Genomic DNA, 18,538 nt, shown 5'->3' on the forward strand with positions numbered 1-18,538 from the left:
AGGAATCGATGAAGATTTACGGTGTCCTTTCTGATGGAGCCTGCTCGATTTTGTTATTTTAGTTTTAAATGCTGAATGTTTGTTTGTGTACGACCCTTTGATAAAGTTTATTCATGGCCCCACGCAGAAATTTGATGCAGTCAGACCTACTCTTTTAATGCCAAATGGTAGTTAGAGGAGCATGTTTGTCGACAGACACCCAGTCATAGCTACTCTTCTGATTCGACAGGAATCATAAGAGGCAGTATCCACGATGAACACAAATTCTTTCCGTTCTTGTCCGGTCACCCAGGCAGTGGAGTAACGACACTGGTCCCCGCCCTGCCTGCGGATCCCCATCTGGTCAGCTACGCTCGGGTAGTACACCTACAGCACTGGTCACCGTCCTACCCGGGGATTCCACCCATTCTTGCCCCGCCGCGGCCCATACGCACCCCATTCGGAGATTTTGGTTCAAAACTCTTTTACTGTTCTTTTAGTCTGTGGTTTAAAGAATGTTCTTTGCCACGAGTTTTGTTTGTTCTCCGACGACCCTTAGGCCGCTCTCCCACATGCTATTTACATCCTCAAACACTTGGATGAAACGCTTTGCTGCTGGATGGAGAAATTGTCCGCCCACTCAGCACATCGATCACACAGGCTGCGAGACTGCTCGCACTGTGACAGTATTTTCTTTTTCGGATGTCTTGTCCCCAAAAATATTTGGTTAGAAAAAAAATGTTTTAATTGAGGGAGTCACATATGGTGACAATTCTAATGGGCAATTGATAATAAAAGGAGAGACAGACAGACAGACGTATGAGATCTTAAACAAGGTAATAACAGATTCTATGCTTGTGTCCACAGGAAACCCAGAACAGAATACGAAGGAAGACCAGGAAGGAAAAAGAGAACATGAAGACAGACATCATGATCTACATTTGGATCTTCGTGGGATCACTACAGTTGTGCGCAGACACCACCCCCCTGACCCCTACCCACAGGCCATGAATGCTTCCCATCCTTGCCACACACCACACCTAGAGACAGCCACTGACACACCAACCTGGTGTGACAACTTTATAAAATGATATTCCCTTTCATACATCGTGGAAACACTGTTAGTCATAGCGATACTCTGCAGTGTCATCCAGACACTGAGACTTCGGAAATGGCAAAGGAAAGCCTCCCACACTCCGGTATATACACTCAGACCCCCTATTTTCGGACACCAGCAAACCCCCCCTCTCTCTAAGTAAATAAAGTGCATTGACTAATTTTTTTGTTTGTTCTAATAAAAGATGTGAAATTCTGTACTTGACCGTCAAGATACAGAGACACCACACACTCCACCCCCAGAGGCACAACTCTGCCTATCCCTTCATTCGACCAGATATGTGATGCTGCTATTAAATAGTTTATACTGTTTGTAAATTGTTTTGATTGACTAAGGATAGTTTAGAGAAGGATAGTTAGAGGATCCCGTGTTTTAAATGAAAAAGAAATGTAATGCATGCTTGAATGTTATAGCGCCCCTTAGAATTTTATAATAATGTGATGTACATAAAGCAATTTTGGTAAAGGTTCCAATCCATAGGACAGAGTAGAATAGAACCTGTCCTTGATTGCGGCTGCTCGACTTAGGCAGAGAACAGAGAAGATTCAGTAATATGATCCTTCACGCTTCGCGTTGAGGATCACAAGGAGGGTGTGTAGCCATCTGGGATGGCCACTTTCAGTATACAAAATGGACACTCGCAGAGCCTATAGAGAAAAATGGACAATACAAAACAACAAGCAGGCGCAGAGCCTGAATGTATATTTGGAAGGCAGTCAGCAGACGGAACCGAAACTCTGGGTCGATTTACATATTGATGGCCCATCTCCGGGAAACAAAGAACGAGTGCTCAGGTAGCCGATACTGTCCCAGACAGTCCGGCGCCACTACCCTAACCAGAAGACACAAACAAAGCAAGGCCACACCCAGCCATCAAGGCACCCGCCCCTTTATTGGTTTAGATCGATGGCAGTGATCAAGAAGTGGCCCAATTAATTGGGACCAAGTTTAAGGCCCGCCTAAAACCGCACGAAGCTCCTCCAAGTATAAGAAGGAACCCCCGCTAAAGGTTTAGTCTCTTGGATTTGGCTCTCAAGCGGAGAGACCCTTCCACCTGCACCACTAGAAGCAAGTAAGTTCAAGTTCAATACTCGCTACCAGACGGACGACCTTAGCTGTTCTCCTGTTACCTCTTCAAACCCAACAGCCTCAGATCCGAACAACGGCCATTGTTCCTCTGACCTAAGTGGGCACCCGAAGTTAAGTATAGGTGTTAGTGATAGATATAGTTTAGCCTGTAGTGTTATTGTGCATGAGTAAATCATACTGTGTGTAAATAAAGTTGTATTGACTTTGAACAAACTAACTGGTGTATTGGCTCTTTGATCGGTATTCGGGTTGAACCTTGTGGCGGTATCGAGAGATATCTGGCGACTCTGAAAGCATACTTATAATTAGGATTAAGAAAGGCGACCTTATTAACCGCCATATTTATAGCAAGTAAATATAGCAACAGTGTGGATGCAGAGTCACGTATAATCCAGACCAGACAGCATTCCTAAAGGGCCATGGTGAGTTTTTCTTAACAGTTCAAAAACTTCAGGATTGTTTTTACTGACACGAGCCTTTTTATTTCCAGATATTTTCAGGTAAAGTTCAAATTCTCAAACTGCCACTCTATGCTCACATCCCCTGGATGTCTTGTCCAAGAACGTAGCCACCACGCCATAGAACCTGAGCTCTAACACAGAGCACTGAGAATCTCAGCACGTGTGGTTTCAAAGTGTTGTGTGCGAGGGCTGCTGGCTGACCCCCGAGGTGTCGCCCGACAAGTAACGGACGGCACTGCCTTTTATTTGTTGCTTTTGCCAGTCCATAACCAAAAAATCCAAACGCCCAGGAACCGCAACAAAGTCAACTGACTGATGGCTGAGCAGATACCGTCCATGCGCTGAAAATGGCTGCGGTTGAGGTTTGGATCTGTGCCAGGTGAGAGGTTACAGTTAGTGCACTGTGGAGACAGTGAAAGAACATTCGGAGAGTCTAACCAGTGTTCCAGGAAAAAGGAAAGAGGTCGCTCCACCAGACGGCAGATAGACGAGTGACACACACGTCTGGCAGCGTTACATTGAGCGGCTCCTATCTCACCTTCTCTCCCGGACAGGACTCTAAATTTCCTCCATATCATCCACTCCCCCGTCCTTACACTGCAGCACTGAGAACGTGTCAGGAAAGGCACCAAAACAAAAAATAATTCTTTTCAACATTTTACTGATATTGACAACGGATTATATTCACAACTGAATTGGAGTTTTCCAGTTGGTCCAAGGGAATTAATAGTAAAATTGGGGTCATAATAATAATAATCATTGTCACAAGTAGGTTTACATTAACACTGCAATGAAGTTACCATGAAAAGCTCCTAAACGCCACATTCCGGCACCTGTTCGGGTACAGAGGGAAAATTCAGAACGTTCAAATTACCTAACAAAGCACGTCTTTCAGGACTTGTGGGAGGATGTTTCTCCTCCGGGTGCTCCGGTTTCCTCCCATAGTCCAAAGATGTGCAGGTTAGGTGGATTGGATATGCTAAATTGTCCTTAGTGTCCAAAATAGGTTAGATGGTGATACGGTGGAAATGTGGGGATAGGGTGGAGGTGTGGGCTTAGGTAGGGTGCTCTTGCCAAGGGTCGGCGCAGACTCGATGGGCCGAATGGCCTCCTTCTGCACTGTAAATTCTATGATTCTATGATATCGGAGCAGAATTAAGCACCCGGAGGAAACCCACGCAGACACGGGGAGAACATGCAAACTCCACACAGAAAGTGACCCGAGGTCAAAATCGAACCCGGGTCCCTGATGCTGCGAGGCAGCAGTGCTAACCACTGTGTCTCCATGACAGTAAGTTATTAGGAGCCTACGAAGGCATATCGAGTCCTGGCTAGGAAATTGAGTTTTCTCACTAAATAATGAAACTAACTTAAACACTATGACTGGCTTTACATTGCTGTTACACACTTAATCTTATACTGAATTATTCATTCCTTCTTGTGAAGTACTCTTGTGTAAAAGTGGCTGGGAGGTGACATGATGGGAAACCGTGGTTTGGGCTTTCATTGACCAAATGTTTTTCTAGTCCAAAAAGTGGTTTAAAACATGGTCAAAACGGCAACTTCAGCGGAAATCCTGCAGTGTAAAAGCAGACAGTTTTGCTGCATGGGAACTAAAAGATACACACACCTCCACAGAATCTCAGAGGCCCAGTGTGAGCAAGGGCCAAGGCAAAATAATTACGTGTCAAGGCCACCATCTTCTCGTTGCTTTGGTCTGGCGCCAGCATCGGAATGTTTAGGAGCTGATTAGTGTCAAAATGAGGGAAGCCAGGGATCTTGGGAGTTGGATCTGGCTTGGGCGGGGAAACGGTTGTGTGTTCAGGCCATTCAAATATTGGGTTAAATTGGTTTGTGTAGGCTTTGCTGTGATAAGAAAGCATAAAAAGCGATCCCTGGGGCAGGGAGAGATATTTGGCCAGAGGAGATTTAGGCCATCCCACAACGGACCCTCACAGAAGAATGGGGGCTGTTAAGTGGACCAGTGATTCCCAGCGCAAACTGGAAACACAACACCTCATCCTCCAACTCCACTTGATGAAGGTGGTGCTGCTGGAGCTTTTAGGCCTGGAAAAGGTAAAATTTGCTCTAAGCGTGATGGGTTCCACAAAGGTTGGAGACTTAGTTACCGTCGACTGCTGAGGGAGGGAGGGCGGGATATGGGCGGGTGGGGGGGGTTTAATGTGTTGGGTGGGTTTTGTTACGGTTGTAAATTGTAAAATGTTGAAAATTTGAAATAAAAATACTTTAAAAAAACATTATGCTGCAGCTCATCGATATTCCTGGACTTTATTCCCTAGTCATTGTGCTGTTGATTTCATGTTATTGTCTTTTTTTCTGACATGGGTGTGCAATGTTTGAGAACGAGGGTCGCTTGATAATTTGTTCGGGCAAAAACTATACTGAGTCAGTAATGTGACATGTGGTTGGAGTATAGCCGTACCTTTTTTTTTTTTTAAACTGTGCTGTAATCTTTATGTTTACAAAAAGAAAGTGTATTTTAGACACCCCCTTACCTCGTTATAGAGAATTTGAGTGGAGTCACTGCAGGGTGATGGGTGGATGGTTAATGTGGTGATGGATGGTAAGGGTCAGACAAGTCCTCACTTGGATTGAGGAAAGCCCCCAGTTACAGATTACTGTATCGGGCTTTTATTTGGTATTATTGTTACTTTGAGTCTTGATTTGGGAGAAGTAGTTTATCCTCAAATCTGTTTTAAGTTTGCTACCTCTTATCCTCAGACAATGACCTCTCATTCTAGAATGCCCACAAGAAGAAACATCCGCTCCACGTCTATATCCATACCTTTTATCACTTTGTGTATCTCAATTTGATCGCTGATGGATAGCATTTTGACTTTCCAAATGTTATTACTTCCTTGATTTTTTTCAAAATTTAGAGTACCCAATTTAGTCTCCAATTAAGGGGCAATTCAGCGTGGCCAATCCACCTACCCTGCACATCTTTGGGTTGTGAGGGCGAAATCCACGCAAACACGGGGAGAATGTGCAAACTCCACACAGACAGTGACCCAGAGCCGTGATCGAACCTGGGACCTCGGCGCCGTGAGACAGCAGTGCTACCCACCGCTCCACCATGCTGCCCATTACTTCCTTGATAATGGATTCTAACAATTTCCCAACAACAAACATTAAACTAACTGGTCTGTAAATTCCCACATTCTACCCCCCTCCCTTTTTGAATAAGGGTGTTCCCTTAGCATTTTTCCAATTCACTGGAACCTTTCCCTTGTTCAGGGAATTTTCAAGTATTATAACCAATGGGTTAAATTGCAGCTGCCACTGATTTGCCCATCTGACCAACCCGTCTACATCTTCCTGAAACTTAAGACTTTCTTCCTCACTTTTAACCACCCTGCCAATCTTTGTTATCCGCAAACTTACTTATCATTTCCCTCCCCCCCCTCATCTATATCGTATATCACAAGTAAGAGACCCAGCACTGATCCCTGTGGTACGCCACTGGACACCGGCCTCCAGTCACACAAACAGGCTTCTACCACCACCCTTTGTCTCCTAGCACTACACCAGCTTTGGATACAACTTGCCAAGTTACACTGGATCCAAGTTACCCTGGAACCCATGTGCTTTTACCTTCTTTACCAGTTTCCCGTGTGGGACCTTGTCAAAAGCTTTGCTGAAATCTATATAAATTACATCAACTGCACTACCCTCATCTACACACCTGATCACTTCCTCGAAAAATTCGATCAAATTCGTTAGACATGACCTCCCTCTGACAAAGCCATGCTGACTGTCCCTGATCAAAGCTTGCCTCTCTGATAGAAACTGACTTTTCTAGTCTATAACCATGAGAGTAAGGGGAGATGATGGAGGTAAAAGGGTTAAAGGAGAACTCATTAAGAATAATTAACTATAATCATATAAAGCATTACGTGAGTGCAACAATAGCTGGGAATCCACGAAGGGTTAATCGAGATCATACACTTTAATTTCTGTAATTCCTTAGGTTTCACATTAGCAAGTTGCTTGAGGCTACAAGGTCAGTGACGTCAACTAGCTAAAAGGCCCCATTGTTGTACATAAGAACATAAGGACTAGGAGCAGGAGTAGGCCATCTGGCCCCTCAAGCCTGCACGGCCATTCAATGAGATGATGGCTGATCTTTTGTGGACTCAGCTCCGAACACCATAACCCTTAATCCCTTTATTCTTCAAAAAAAGTACGAGTAGCCCTGTTTCTATGGTAACAACCAGTCTAGGGTGATAATGCCTTAATGAAAGCTGTGTTTCTCTAATTAATGTTAGATGCAGGTGTGGCTAATTTGGAACATTGGCAAGCGATGGAATGGGAAATTTGCACCAATATATTTAAATATATATATCTGTTAAATTGATGGACAGACATTTTGGCCGAATTGAGTAAATTATAAATTAGTTAAAGCCAATCAGAAGTAAAAAGGCTAGACCTTAAGATAATAATCTCCTTAAGAATCATTTACCGGGATGGAAAAACTAATCCCGGGATCACCCCATCTATATTCTGAAACCTATTTCCGTTGCTGCTTGCTTTTGCTAATCGCCATCTTTCTTTTGTTTAAATCACTTAGTTATTTTATCCTATGTATTATGATTTGAAAAATTACTACGATCTGTAATTGAATGAAAACTCAACTACAGTATTCGTGAAAGACAATCAATCAGACTAGCTTGCTGCAGGGCTAGTTGGAAACGTTCTTAATTTTGTATTGAAAATAAGTTTACCAGTGGCACAGCTGACAAATAAAGTACAAGTGGACTTTGCCAAAAAGCACAGACTTGACCTCTGTTATTTGGAAACTGAGAAGGGATAATGGATATCCAGGGTTCTGAATTGACACAGAAATCCATCACTCTCCAAGGGGAGATTAACTTTTTCCCGCAGAACTTTCTCCAATTGTTTCCCTGCCACTGATGTAGGGGAGGCAGTGTTGTCGTGGTATTGTAATCCAGCGGCCAGGGTTATCCTCTGACCGGAGTTCCACTCCCACCACGGCAGATGGTGAAATTTGAATTTGAAACAAAATCTGGAATTAAAAGTCCAATGATGACCGTGGAATCAGTGTCGATTGTTGTAAAAACCCATCTGGTTCACTAATGCCCTCCAGGGAAGGAAATCTGCTGTCCTGACTGGCCTACACGTGACTCCAGACCCACAGCAATGTGGTTGACTATGAAATGCCCTCTGAAATGGGGGTATTTAGGGATGGGCCCAGTCAGTGGCCCCATATCCCATTAGTGATTTTTTTTTAAATGTGCCACACACTGGTCTTTATTTTATTGGTTTATCTCCAACACTCTTCTTGAAAAGTGTAACCACATTGGCTGCCCCTCAATCCTCTTGCACCTACTCTGTGGCCAGGGAAGAAGTAAAAAGTTGGGTCAGACCCCCTGTAATTTCCTTCCTTTCCTCCCACAGCAGCCTGGGATACAGCTCATCTGGGCCTGGGAATTTGTCCACTCTTAAGCCCACCAATACCTCCTCACTTCCTATTTAAGAACCTAACAGTCCCTCTCCCCGAATTCTGTACCTACATCCTTCTCATGAGTGTAGACACATGTGACATACTTGCTTAACACCCAACCAATGTCCTCCGCCTTCATACACAGATTGCCCCCTTGGTCTCTAATGGGCCCTACACTTTCCCTGGTTATCCTCTTTCCCTTAATATACTTATAGAATATCTTGGGATTCTCCCTAATGCTACCCTCCAGTGCTTTTTCATGTCCCCTCTTGTTCTCCTAATTGCTTACTTAAATTCCCCCCCCACCCCGCACCTTTTATACTCCACTAAGGCCTCCCTTTGTACCCACTAAAAGCCTCCTTTCTTTCTTATCCAATCCTGTCTATTACTAAACATTGAGGGTTCTCTGGGCTTGTTGCTCCTACATTTCACCCTAAAGGGAACAACCTCCCCCCATTTCCTTTGACAAAGAGTCAACGGACTCGAAACGTTAGCTCTTTTCCCTCCCTACAGATGCTGTCAGACTTGCTGAGATTTTCCAGCATTTTCACTTTCGTTTCAGATTCCAGCATCCGCAGTCATTTGCTTTTCTCCCCATTTCCTATTTGGCCCCCACTGCTCTGCTGTAGATTTTACCACATAAAATTATCCCCAGTTTATTTTGGCCAAATCCTACCTTATTCTAAATAAAATCTGCCTTTCTCCCCAATCCAAAACATTTTTTTGCAGACCATCCATTTCCTTTTCCGTAACAAATTTAAAACGTACTGTCTTGTGGTCACTATCACTAAAATGCTCCCCTATCACCGCAAACAGATCTCCGGCTTCATGCCCCAGAATTAGATCCAGCACTGCGCCATCCTTTGTTGGCCTCTCTACATACTGACATAAAACGCTCACCTGACTACACTTCAAGAAATCCGCTTCTCTAAACCCTTTACACTATGACCACCCAATATTTGAGAAGTTGCAATCCCCTAAGGAAAGGATATTTCGCTCCAGCAGTGATTGCACAAAGAATTAGAAATATTGTGATAAATCCCTGGGCTGGTGCAGTCGATTCCAGCCTCACAGACCCCGGAGTCCCAACACAAGTGAATTAACCAATAATTTGAATAAAGTTTCTGAGATCTTTGTCCCTTTACTGTTTCAATGACTTACAGGCACAGATCTGTGAGTGAAACACCACAACTGTTTATTTATAACAAAAATAGAGATAAGTCATGCAAAAATTATAATAGAATAATGGCCAACTAATCTATTACTCCCCCCTTTTACTATCCCACCCTTTACCCAAACACACACAAGACAGACACACACAGAGGGAAGGGGAGGGGTAAAAATAATAGAAATTAAAATATGAAATGGAAGATAAGCATCCTTGCTTCAGATGCTGAAGTCGTTGCAGCAGGATGTGGAGGTGGACGTGGAATGATTGAAACCACCAGTTGGATTGCCAATGAGAATCTTCTGGTGATAACATTCAGTCAGAACTCCCAGACTGAGATGCCTCTATGGAGTCACTTTAATTTTTATTAACCTGGGCCTTCACTTCAAAGGAATACCCTCAGGCTTATGTAATTCTTATTTGTGTCCAAGTCCACCAGCCGCCCACAACAGCCTTTCTGAGATAAGTGCAGAGTACCCCACATGAGATTTCAAAAAGGTTTATTTAAACAACAGACCCTGCCTGCAGCTGGTGCTGGACTGGATTTTCTTTGCAGCTCGAACTGGCTGCGCAGAGAGAAAAGTCTTTACTCTGGACCTTCAGAAAGAAACCATCAGGTGAGAGAGAAATCAGAGCTGGGACCATCCAGCTTCTGTTCAAACAAAACTAAAAGCAAAAGTCCCACAGAGGAAAAAACATTCCAGAACAGCCAGCACCCGGGAATTGGGAAATAGCTCATGGGCCACCAGCCAAGTCCATCAAGATATGTCACCACTGATGTCAGGCCAAACCGCACATCCTACTGGAATGCCCTGTTTTTATTTAACATTAAAGGTGACTTTTTTTTTAACATTAAAAGGTGAAGTCCATCTTAAAGATATTCATTGTCCCGGTACAAAAATTGAAATAGCAAAATAACAGAAATTGAAAGGAAAAACCAAGGGACAGACAGGGATTAACAGTCGGGTCCTCACAATAAGCCAACTTCACTCAAACAACAAGAAAAACCATCTCAGCTCTCAATCCACTGCTAAAATACCATTAGCACCCAGGAACACCTGCTTTACAGAGATGTTCTTTGTGAGTGATCTTGCGCCACCATTAAAGAAAAGACCTGAAATCTGTCAGAAGCATGCAGAAACTCTGGCTGTATTTCTTCAGAAGCTGTTTCAGCTGGTTTGTTCACCTTTCCAACCACGCTGCTCTTTTGTCTGCAGACATACCTTTTAACTGAACTGGTGGGAGCAAACTGCTCAACTTCTGTTCATAGCTTCATCTAGAACTCCACTGACCTGCTTTCGGCAAAACGCCTGATAATAACTTAGCTCCACATAGCAGCCACATCATCTCACCAAACTGAATTCGAATTAACTCCGCAGGTAATCCCCTTAATCCAAACTAAACTGCATTAGCCTAAGCTTTTTACAATAGTGTCATTGTATCCCTGGCTCTCAACACCTTTCTTTCAAAGCATGGCTGCAGCAGTCAAACACAGTCTCGCCCAAGCCTTTTTTGTTATTTGTTCCCGGGACGTGGGCGTCGCAGACATGGGCTATCATTTATTGCCCACCCTTAATTTCCCTTGAGGGGGCATTTAAGAGGCTACCACATTACTGTGGGTCTGGAGTCACATGTAGGCCAGACCACGTAAGAACGGCAGATTATAGGAAGGATGTGGAAGCATTGGAAAGGGTGCAGAGGGGATTTACCAGGATGTTGCCTGGTATGGAGAGAAGATCTTATGAGGAAAGGCTGAGGGACTTGAGGGTGTTTTCGTTAGAGAGAAGAAGGTTAAGAGGTGACTTAATTGAGGCATACAAGATGATCAGAGGATTGGCTAGGGTGGACAGTGAGAGCCTTTTCCCTCGGATGGTGATGTCTAGCACGAGGGGACATAGCTTTAAATTGAGGGGTGATAGATATAGGACAGATGTCAGAGGTAGGTTCTTTACTCAGAGAGTAGTAAGGGCGTGGAATGCCCTGCCTGCAACAGTAGTGGCGTCGCCAACACTAAGGGCATTCAAATGGTCATTGGATAGACATATGGATGATAAGGGAATAGTGTAGATGGGCTTTAGAGTGGTTTCACAGTTCGGCGCAACATCGAGGGCCGAAGGGTCTGTAATGTCCTATTTCCTTCCCTATAGGATATTCGTGAATCAGATGGGTTTTTACGACAATCAACAATGGCTTCATGGCCTTCACTAGACTTTGAATTCCAGATTTTTATTGAATTCAAATTTCACCATCAGCAGTGGTGGGATTTGAACCTGGGTCCCCAGAGCATTGCTCTGTGTCTCTGAATTACCAGTCCAGTGACAATATCACTACGCCACCACATCCCCGCACCAAATACCTATAATACAAAATAGTTGAAATTCCTACATTCATCCCACACCTTCCACTCTCTCGTCTGAACATCCCACACCCAGGAATGTTGCGTTGCCAGTCCAGCCCCTCCTTCAATCACAGTGGCAACAACAATCACAATTCCACGTGTCAATCCACGGCATTAGCTCATCCGTCTTACTCTGGCTATTCAACAATAATAATAATCATTATCAGTGTCACAAGGAGGCATTAACACTGCAATGAAGTTACTGTGAAAAACCCCCGAGTCGCCACATTTCGTCGCCTGTTCGGGTACATAGGGAGAATTCAGAATATCCAATTCACCCAACAGCACGTCTTCCGGGACTTGTGGGAGGAAACTGGAGCATCCGGAGGATACCCACGCAGACACGGGGAGAACGTGCAGACTCCGCACAGTGACCCAAGCCGGGAATCGAACCTGGGACCCTGGCGCTGTGAAGCAACAGTGCTAACCACTGTGCTACCATGCCACACTATTCTCCTGGTACTGCCCTCTGCTCCGCTCTCTTTGAAAGGATATGGTGCACAATTAGTTTCGCCTCCCACTGTCAGATCTGGCTGCATCACAAAACCAAATCAGCTCCTGTTCTTGGCCACTAAAACTGCTCGCTATTCCAGTTACAACCTGGAATACAAATATATGCCATGGCTTCCTTAATCTACTGCAAACTGTGTGCAAAAACACTTCTCTGCTGTCTCCTCCACCCTCACCTCCAACAATAAGTGCAAGGAGTTCATGAACTTCTTTTGTCACTAAGATGGAGGCCACCTGATCAGCTACCTCTGCCATGGCCACCCCTTCCACTTGCTCATGGGGCCAAACCTTCTCTAAAACTGTCCGGTGAAGTCACCTCTTTCTCCAGTTTCTCTCCTACCTACCCTCATGCCCTCTCAAGCTCATGTTACCCACCTCCTGTCCCCTCTATTCTATTCCCACTGAGCTGACACCCACCATCTCCTCCGGGCCCCCATTTTAGCTAATGATGTAAACGGTACTTTCCCCTCTCTCTTTGAAATCTACTGTCGTCACCCCCTCCCCTCCCCCAAAATCCAACTCTTGACCCCACCATCCTTGAAAATTACCATCCCATCTCCAACCTCTCATTCCTCTCCAAAGTCCTCAAATATGCCATCACCTCTCAAATCCATTCCCGTAACAGCCTCCCCGAACAGGAGCCGGAATGTGGCGACTAGGGGCTTTTCACAGTAACTTCATTTGAAGCCTACTTGTGACAATAAGCGATTTTCATTTCATTTCATTTCACCTTTCCCGAATTTCAGGTTTGAACCCCTCCAATCTCTGCTCTTTCCCATCTACACGCTGCCCCTTGGTGACATCATCCAAAAGCACAGCGTCAGTTTTCACATGCACGCTGACAACACACCCCGGCTCTACCTCAGCACTGGCTCTCTCGATTCCTCCACTTCTGCTGTGGCTAAATTCTCTGACTGCTTTTCTGACAACCAGCGCTGGGTGAGCAGAAATGTTCTCAAATTTGGGAAGATTGAGGCCTTGTTTTCAGCCCCAGGTCCAAACTCTGTTCCCTGACCACTGACTCCAGTCCCCTGGCAACAGTCAGAGATTAAACCAGTCTGCTTGAAACGTTAGACCCAGAGATGAGCCTCTGACCTCATATTGGTGACACCTATAAGATCACCCATTTCCACTTCCATAACACAGCCTGAAAGCCCCAGCTTCATCTCATCTGGAGCAGAAACCCTCATTCATGCTGGTGTAATCTCTAGACTTGACTATTGCATTTTACCACTGGCTGCTCTCCCACATTCCGAGGTAATCCAAACCACTGCCACCCGTGTCCTCGCTCCCAGCACGTCACATTGCCCTGCCACTCCTGTATCCGTACTTCTCAAATTCTGGCCTCCGAGTATCCGGATTAGATTGATTCCGCAATTGGTGGTCATGTCTTCAGTTGCCTAGGCCCTAAGGTCTGGGATTCCCTCCCTAAATCTCTCCATCCACTTTCCAATTTTAAGACACTCCTTGAAATCAGTGTTTCTCAAAACCTTTTTTTACCTGGAGCCACTTTTGCCAACCGGCCAATCTTCGGGACTGTAGCCATGTAAAATGGCTGCGTTCCGATTAATCTGGCCAAAACCCAGTTTAAAATGGCTAACCCGAAAGACTGCTGGGAAAAGCAGCCAAGAAGACACAAGCAGGCAGCTGCAGACAGGTTTGCATATTCAGCTCTGGGAACGTAGCCCAGATCGATACTCAGGACTATCAACAGCCCTTCAACCCAGGTATCCGCAGTTTCATTCAGGACTGTTTACACCTAATCAACTCAGACATCCACCGTTAAATCGGCTATCCCCGGGAACAATTGCAACATATTAGCAATTGAATACCGGGCCAGACCTGTCGGCGCCTGCAGTGGCCGAAACAAAGACAGGTGAGCGACCACCCCCCGATCGAGGAATCGCCTCACCATTGAACACATCGACACCAGAGACTGGGGACAGAATCCAATCACTTGGGACTCGGGGTCAAGGGCCGCCCCGGGAGGTGGGAAGCCCCTGGGCCCTATAAAAGTAAAGGTCCAAGTTCAGATCTCTCTCTCTCTCATCTTCACCTGCTCGAGACCTTCGGAAGACCAGCCACCGGTAGCAGTAAGTTTGAATCCAACGATCGCTATCTGGTAGAGACAACTAGCCACCGACCTGTAGCAGCTCTTTTGAATCCCGCGGGCCAGATTTGATTGGACAAGCCATTCGTTTCCCTGACCTGGTGTGCTCTTCCTAAGTTAAGTATTGGCCAGTAATGATAGGTTTATTGTATAGAAAGTATTAGGGTATTAATATTGCTTGTTGTATATAATAAATGACCGTTGTTTTAATCCTTACTAAGCGGTGTGCTGTGTTATTAATCATAACCTAAACTTGAACCACGTGGCGGTATCATAAAGATACCTGGCGACTCATGAGCAAAGGTGACCTAAACAGAGCAAATAGAATAAAGCTAGAAAGAGCAACAGGACCCACGCCACGTTCACTTACCTTTAATGTGAAAGAGGAGCCACCTTGGTCCTTACGATCTCACTCCAATCAGGTTCACAGGAGGAGAGGGCAATGCGTATAGCAGTTGCACTCTTCCTTTGTGCGGTCTTCACCTTTGTGAAACTGGAAAATCCATCCTCGTACATGTAGGTCGCCATGAAGGGCAATAGCAACAAAATGCTTGTTTTACTCAGCCACTGGATACTCCTGGGAGATGCTACTCCAGAATGCTGACAGCCTTGTGGGCTTTTGGTGTGTTTTTAATGTGCTGTCACAGGTCAGGTATAGCAGCATAGTCTTTTCATTTGGGGTCGGTTGTAAGTTCATAATTGACCCTGGGGTCGCAACCTCAGAAGGGATTTTTCACCCACCACTTTTCTTTTTGAAACTTCTCCTCTCATTTGCCAGTACTTTCCTGCATCCAGGACAAAGCAGCCCGCTTGATTGTTACCCCTTCCACAAACATTCAAACCCTCCACCACTGACGAACAGTGGCAGCCATGCCTCTACAAGATGCACAGCAGTAACTGACCAAGATTCCATAGACAGCACCTGCCAAACCCACGACCACTACCATCCAGACAGACAAGAGCAGCAGATACCTGGGAACCCCACCACCTGGAGGTTCCCCTCCAAGTCACTCACCAATCTGAAATATATCGCTGCTCTTTTACTGTCACTGGGGGAACATCCTGGAACTCCCTCCCTAATAGCACAGTGGGTGTACCTACTCGTCAAGGACTGCAGTGGTTCAAGAAGGAAACTCACCACCACATTCTGAAGGGAAACTAGGATGGGCAATAAATGCTGGCCCAACCAGCGAAGCCCACAACCCGTAAATGAAAAAAAAACAACACATGGGCTTTGCATCCTTATTTGCATTGGCACAATTGACAAAACCATATTTCAGGAAATCATCTTTATACTGCTTTGTTCCTGAGTTGTGTCTTCGTTGTAGGTTGTTAACCAGAGGCCCTGAAGCTTTGTACAGAGCTAACACTACCACTGCTCTGTCCTGCCCTGGACTCTCCTGCACAGCTCTCTCCAGCAGATTCAGATGCGAGATCCTGGCCAGTAGTACACTGCCTCTTTATGTCTCTGGCTGCCTCTTCATTGTAACAAAATTATTCATCTTCACAGTCCTCTTGCCTTGCTTGCTAGCAGCAAGAAAATGGAAGGATTTCTCCTCTGTGATTTGACGCCAAAAGCACGTACATACAGGGCACTTGACATCAAATGTACGTGACCTGCTCACTGCTGCCGCTAATGGCCGGATGACTGTACACCGCCTCAATTCCTTTAAAAGGCAGCAGCGACCGCCATTCTCAAAATAAATGCTGGGTCGGCCATTGGTCGCTTCTCCCGCGATCAGGAGCACAGCAGGAACCCTGCGACGGATCACTCCGCGACCTACCCATGGGTCACAAACCGCACCTTGAAAAACCCTGTTTTAAACCTATCTCATTGACCAGTTTTTGGTCATCTGACCTGAATGTCCGTAGGTGGTCAGTTTGTTTCATGATACTTTGGTGAATCACTGTAATAACCCTCACGTGACCCAACGGGGATGAGCCAACTTATTTCCTCATGGGGCTCGTGGAAAACGAACTCCCTCACTGAGAGGCAGAGGCCTAGCAGCTGGGGCGCACAAACCAGATATTTAAAAGCCGGCCAGGATTGGGACCGGAACGATCGATAGTCTCGGCTGGGTCTGATGTGCTGTATTCCAAGTTGCAGCCTTTATTTTTGTTTGACTAAATGAACCTTTGTTGCTAAAACCTTTTCTGGATTCCTGAGGATATCATACTGGTGACGAGGAAAAATAGAAGTAGAGACTGCGATCCAGGACAGCCGGACGGTGTTTGAATTCCGCTGCAGTAGAGCAAGGTCAGAGCAAGTTTTAAAATGCCGCTTTTTGGGGGGCGTGATGCCTTTGACAGAAACGCAGAAGACTGGGCCCAGTACACTGAATGATACAGTACTTCTTTCAGGCAAATGCAATTACAGGAGACAACCGATAAAAGGTAATGCTCCTGACCCGCCTGCAGAGCCCTAACCTTTAGCGTTATCAAAAGCCCGGCGGCCCCAGATTCAAAAACCTTCGGCGAGCTGGAAGCACGTTGGGCAGCCCATTATGACCCCAAACCGTCGGTGGTACAGAGGTCCAGGGCAGGATAAACCCAGGAAGCTGGCCAACCATTGCGATTGTGGGCCATCCCTTCCGGAGATACTGCGGGACTGCCTCATGTGTGGCATAAACAACATGGTGACCCAACGCAAGTTGCTGGCAGTACCTCCTTTGGACTTCAGAAAGGCCATGGCGTTATCCCTCTCGCTTCAAACCGCTAGCCCCGGGGAACTCCAGGATGCTCATATGTTTCGGGTGTGCACAAAGTTGGGGGTTCGGGGCAGAGGCAGTCAAGACTCTCGTCAGAAAGAATGGGGGTGAGGATTTCGCCATGCCTTTGGTGGCCATTTTGGGCATTTCAGATCTGCTGGTGCTGCTGGGGGAGGGGGGAAAAAGATGTTGTGGCCTTCGCCTCTCTGATTGCCGGTGGCAACTTTTACCGAGCTGGGGGTCAGCGGCACCGCCAGGGGAATTTGTATGAATTTTTGAAACTGGAGATCGTTCCCTCTCAGGGGGTTGGAAGAGGGGATGTAAGATGGAGGCTCTTTCTGTCGTTATTTAAGGATCTATTTATCCCCAGTTGGGGGGGGGGGGGTAGTTTAAGGGGGAAAATTGACAAACCTGTTTGAAACTTGTTTATATTTGGGGGGTTTTATGTAATCTCCTGGGTGGGGCAAAAAAACAAAAACAAATTCAGAGCCAACAGGAGGGAGGGAAACTGCAAGATTATTTTCTGCCCCCCCCCCTCACGTGTCAGCAGCCAGTCCAGAGATTGGCACTGACCTTGCCCCAAGTCAATTCTTAATCCACTGGGTTAAGAAGTATGGTCTAGTTAGTAAAATGTGGTAATGGCTGCCCTCCCACAGACCAAAACTTTGAACAGGGGCCCTCCTTGTGTGGGGCAAACACTGCCCCTGGGATTCAGGGATATGGAGTCCATGTCACTCCTTGGCCAGCCTCCAGGTGACAAAGACACCAGATGGCAAAGTTAAACACACTCCAAAGACAAGGGGCAGCTTGACTGAGTCCCTGTGTGAAGTGTGGAACACAAGGCCAGTCTGTCAGTCAGGCTACTCGATTTCATGTAAAAACGAGGCCTTTTTTTAAAAAAAATCTGATGCTCAAACTCTTGAAACAAGAAAAGCCTCTTGTGTTTAAAATGGAGTTCGGACCAGTTGATTACCCTTATTCAACAGAAAGCTCCGTGCTGACATGAGGCCAGCCAACACAGACTCTCAGCTATGATACAATTGAACGAGACAGATCTGAGGGGGAGCTTGAAGAGACTCAGTGTGCCGCGGCCGGGTGGATTCTGTGTCCTTACCTTGCATTGTCGTGAAGGTGGCGATGCGCCTCTCACTTCTGTTGACAGGGGCAGGAAGGAGGAAGGGGCAGAAATGTGCCTCAACCCGCCCTATGCAAATGTGCTGCTGAGAAAATTCCCAGCCAGCACAGCTCACACACCGAGCGAGACTGAGCGCAGCCCAAATTCCTGTAAATTTCCCTTCCGTTTCCTCATTCTGGGCGGAATCGGGATTAGTCACACCTGCTGGGGACGTGTCTGAAAACTTACTGTTCAACTGCTGTCTGCCCCAGCGCTGGCTCAGGTCCCCCCACGCAGCAGGAGAGCCCCTCACTGAGAACTCACCCTCACTGAGACCTCACTCACCCTCACCCTCACTCACACTCACCCTCACTCACTCACTGGCTCAGATCTCCCCCA

General features: G+C 46.0%; 1 protein-coding gene across 1 annotated transcript in view; it reads right to left on the bottom strand.

Annotated features, from left to right (window-relative positions):
- The window catches only part of traf3ip2a (TRAF3 interacting protein 2a), a 121,851-nt gene extending 103,538 nt beyond the window's left edge, over positions 1-18,313 (bottom strand). Inside the window, exon 1 of the mRNA XM_072500040.1 lies at positions 18,140-18,313. Coding sequence (XP_072356141.1) covers positions 18,140-18,146 — 7 coding nt within the window. The 5' untranslated portion in view covers positions 18,147-18,313. The remainder of the gene's footprint in view (positions 1-18,139) is intronic.
- Positions 18,314-18,538: the final 225 nt, after the last annotated feature.

Source organism: Scyliorhinus torazame, chromosome 4, assembly GCF_047496885.1.
Source record: "Scyliorhinus torazame isolate Kashiwa2021f chromosome 4, sScyTor2.1, whole genome shotgun sequence".
Taxonomy (NCBI): domain Eukaryota; kingdom Metazoa; phylum Chordata; class Chondrichthyes; order Carcharhiniformes; family Scyliorhinidae; genus Scyliorhinus; species Scyliorhinus torazame.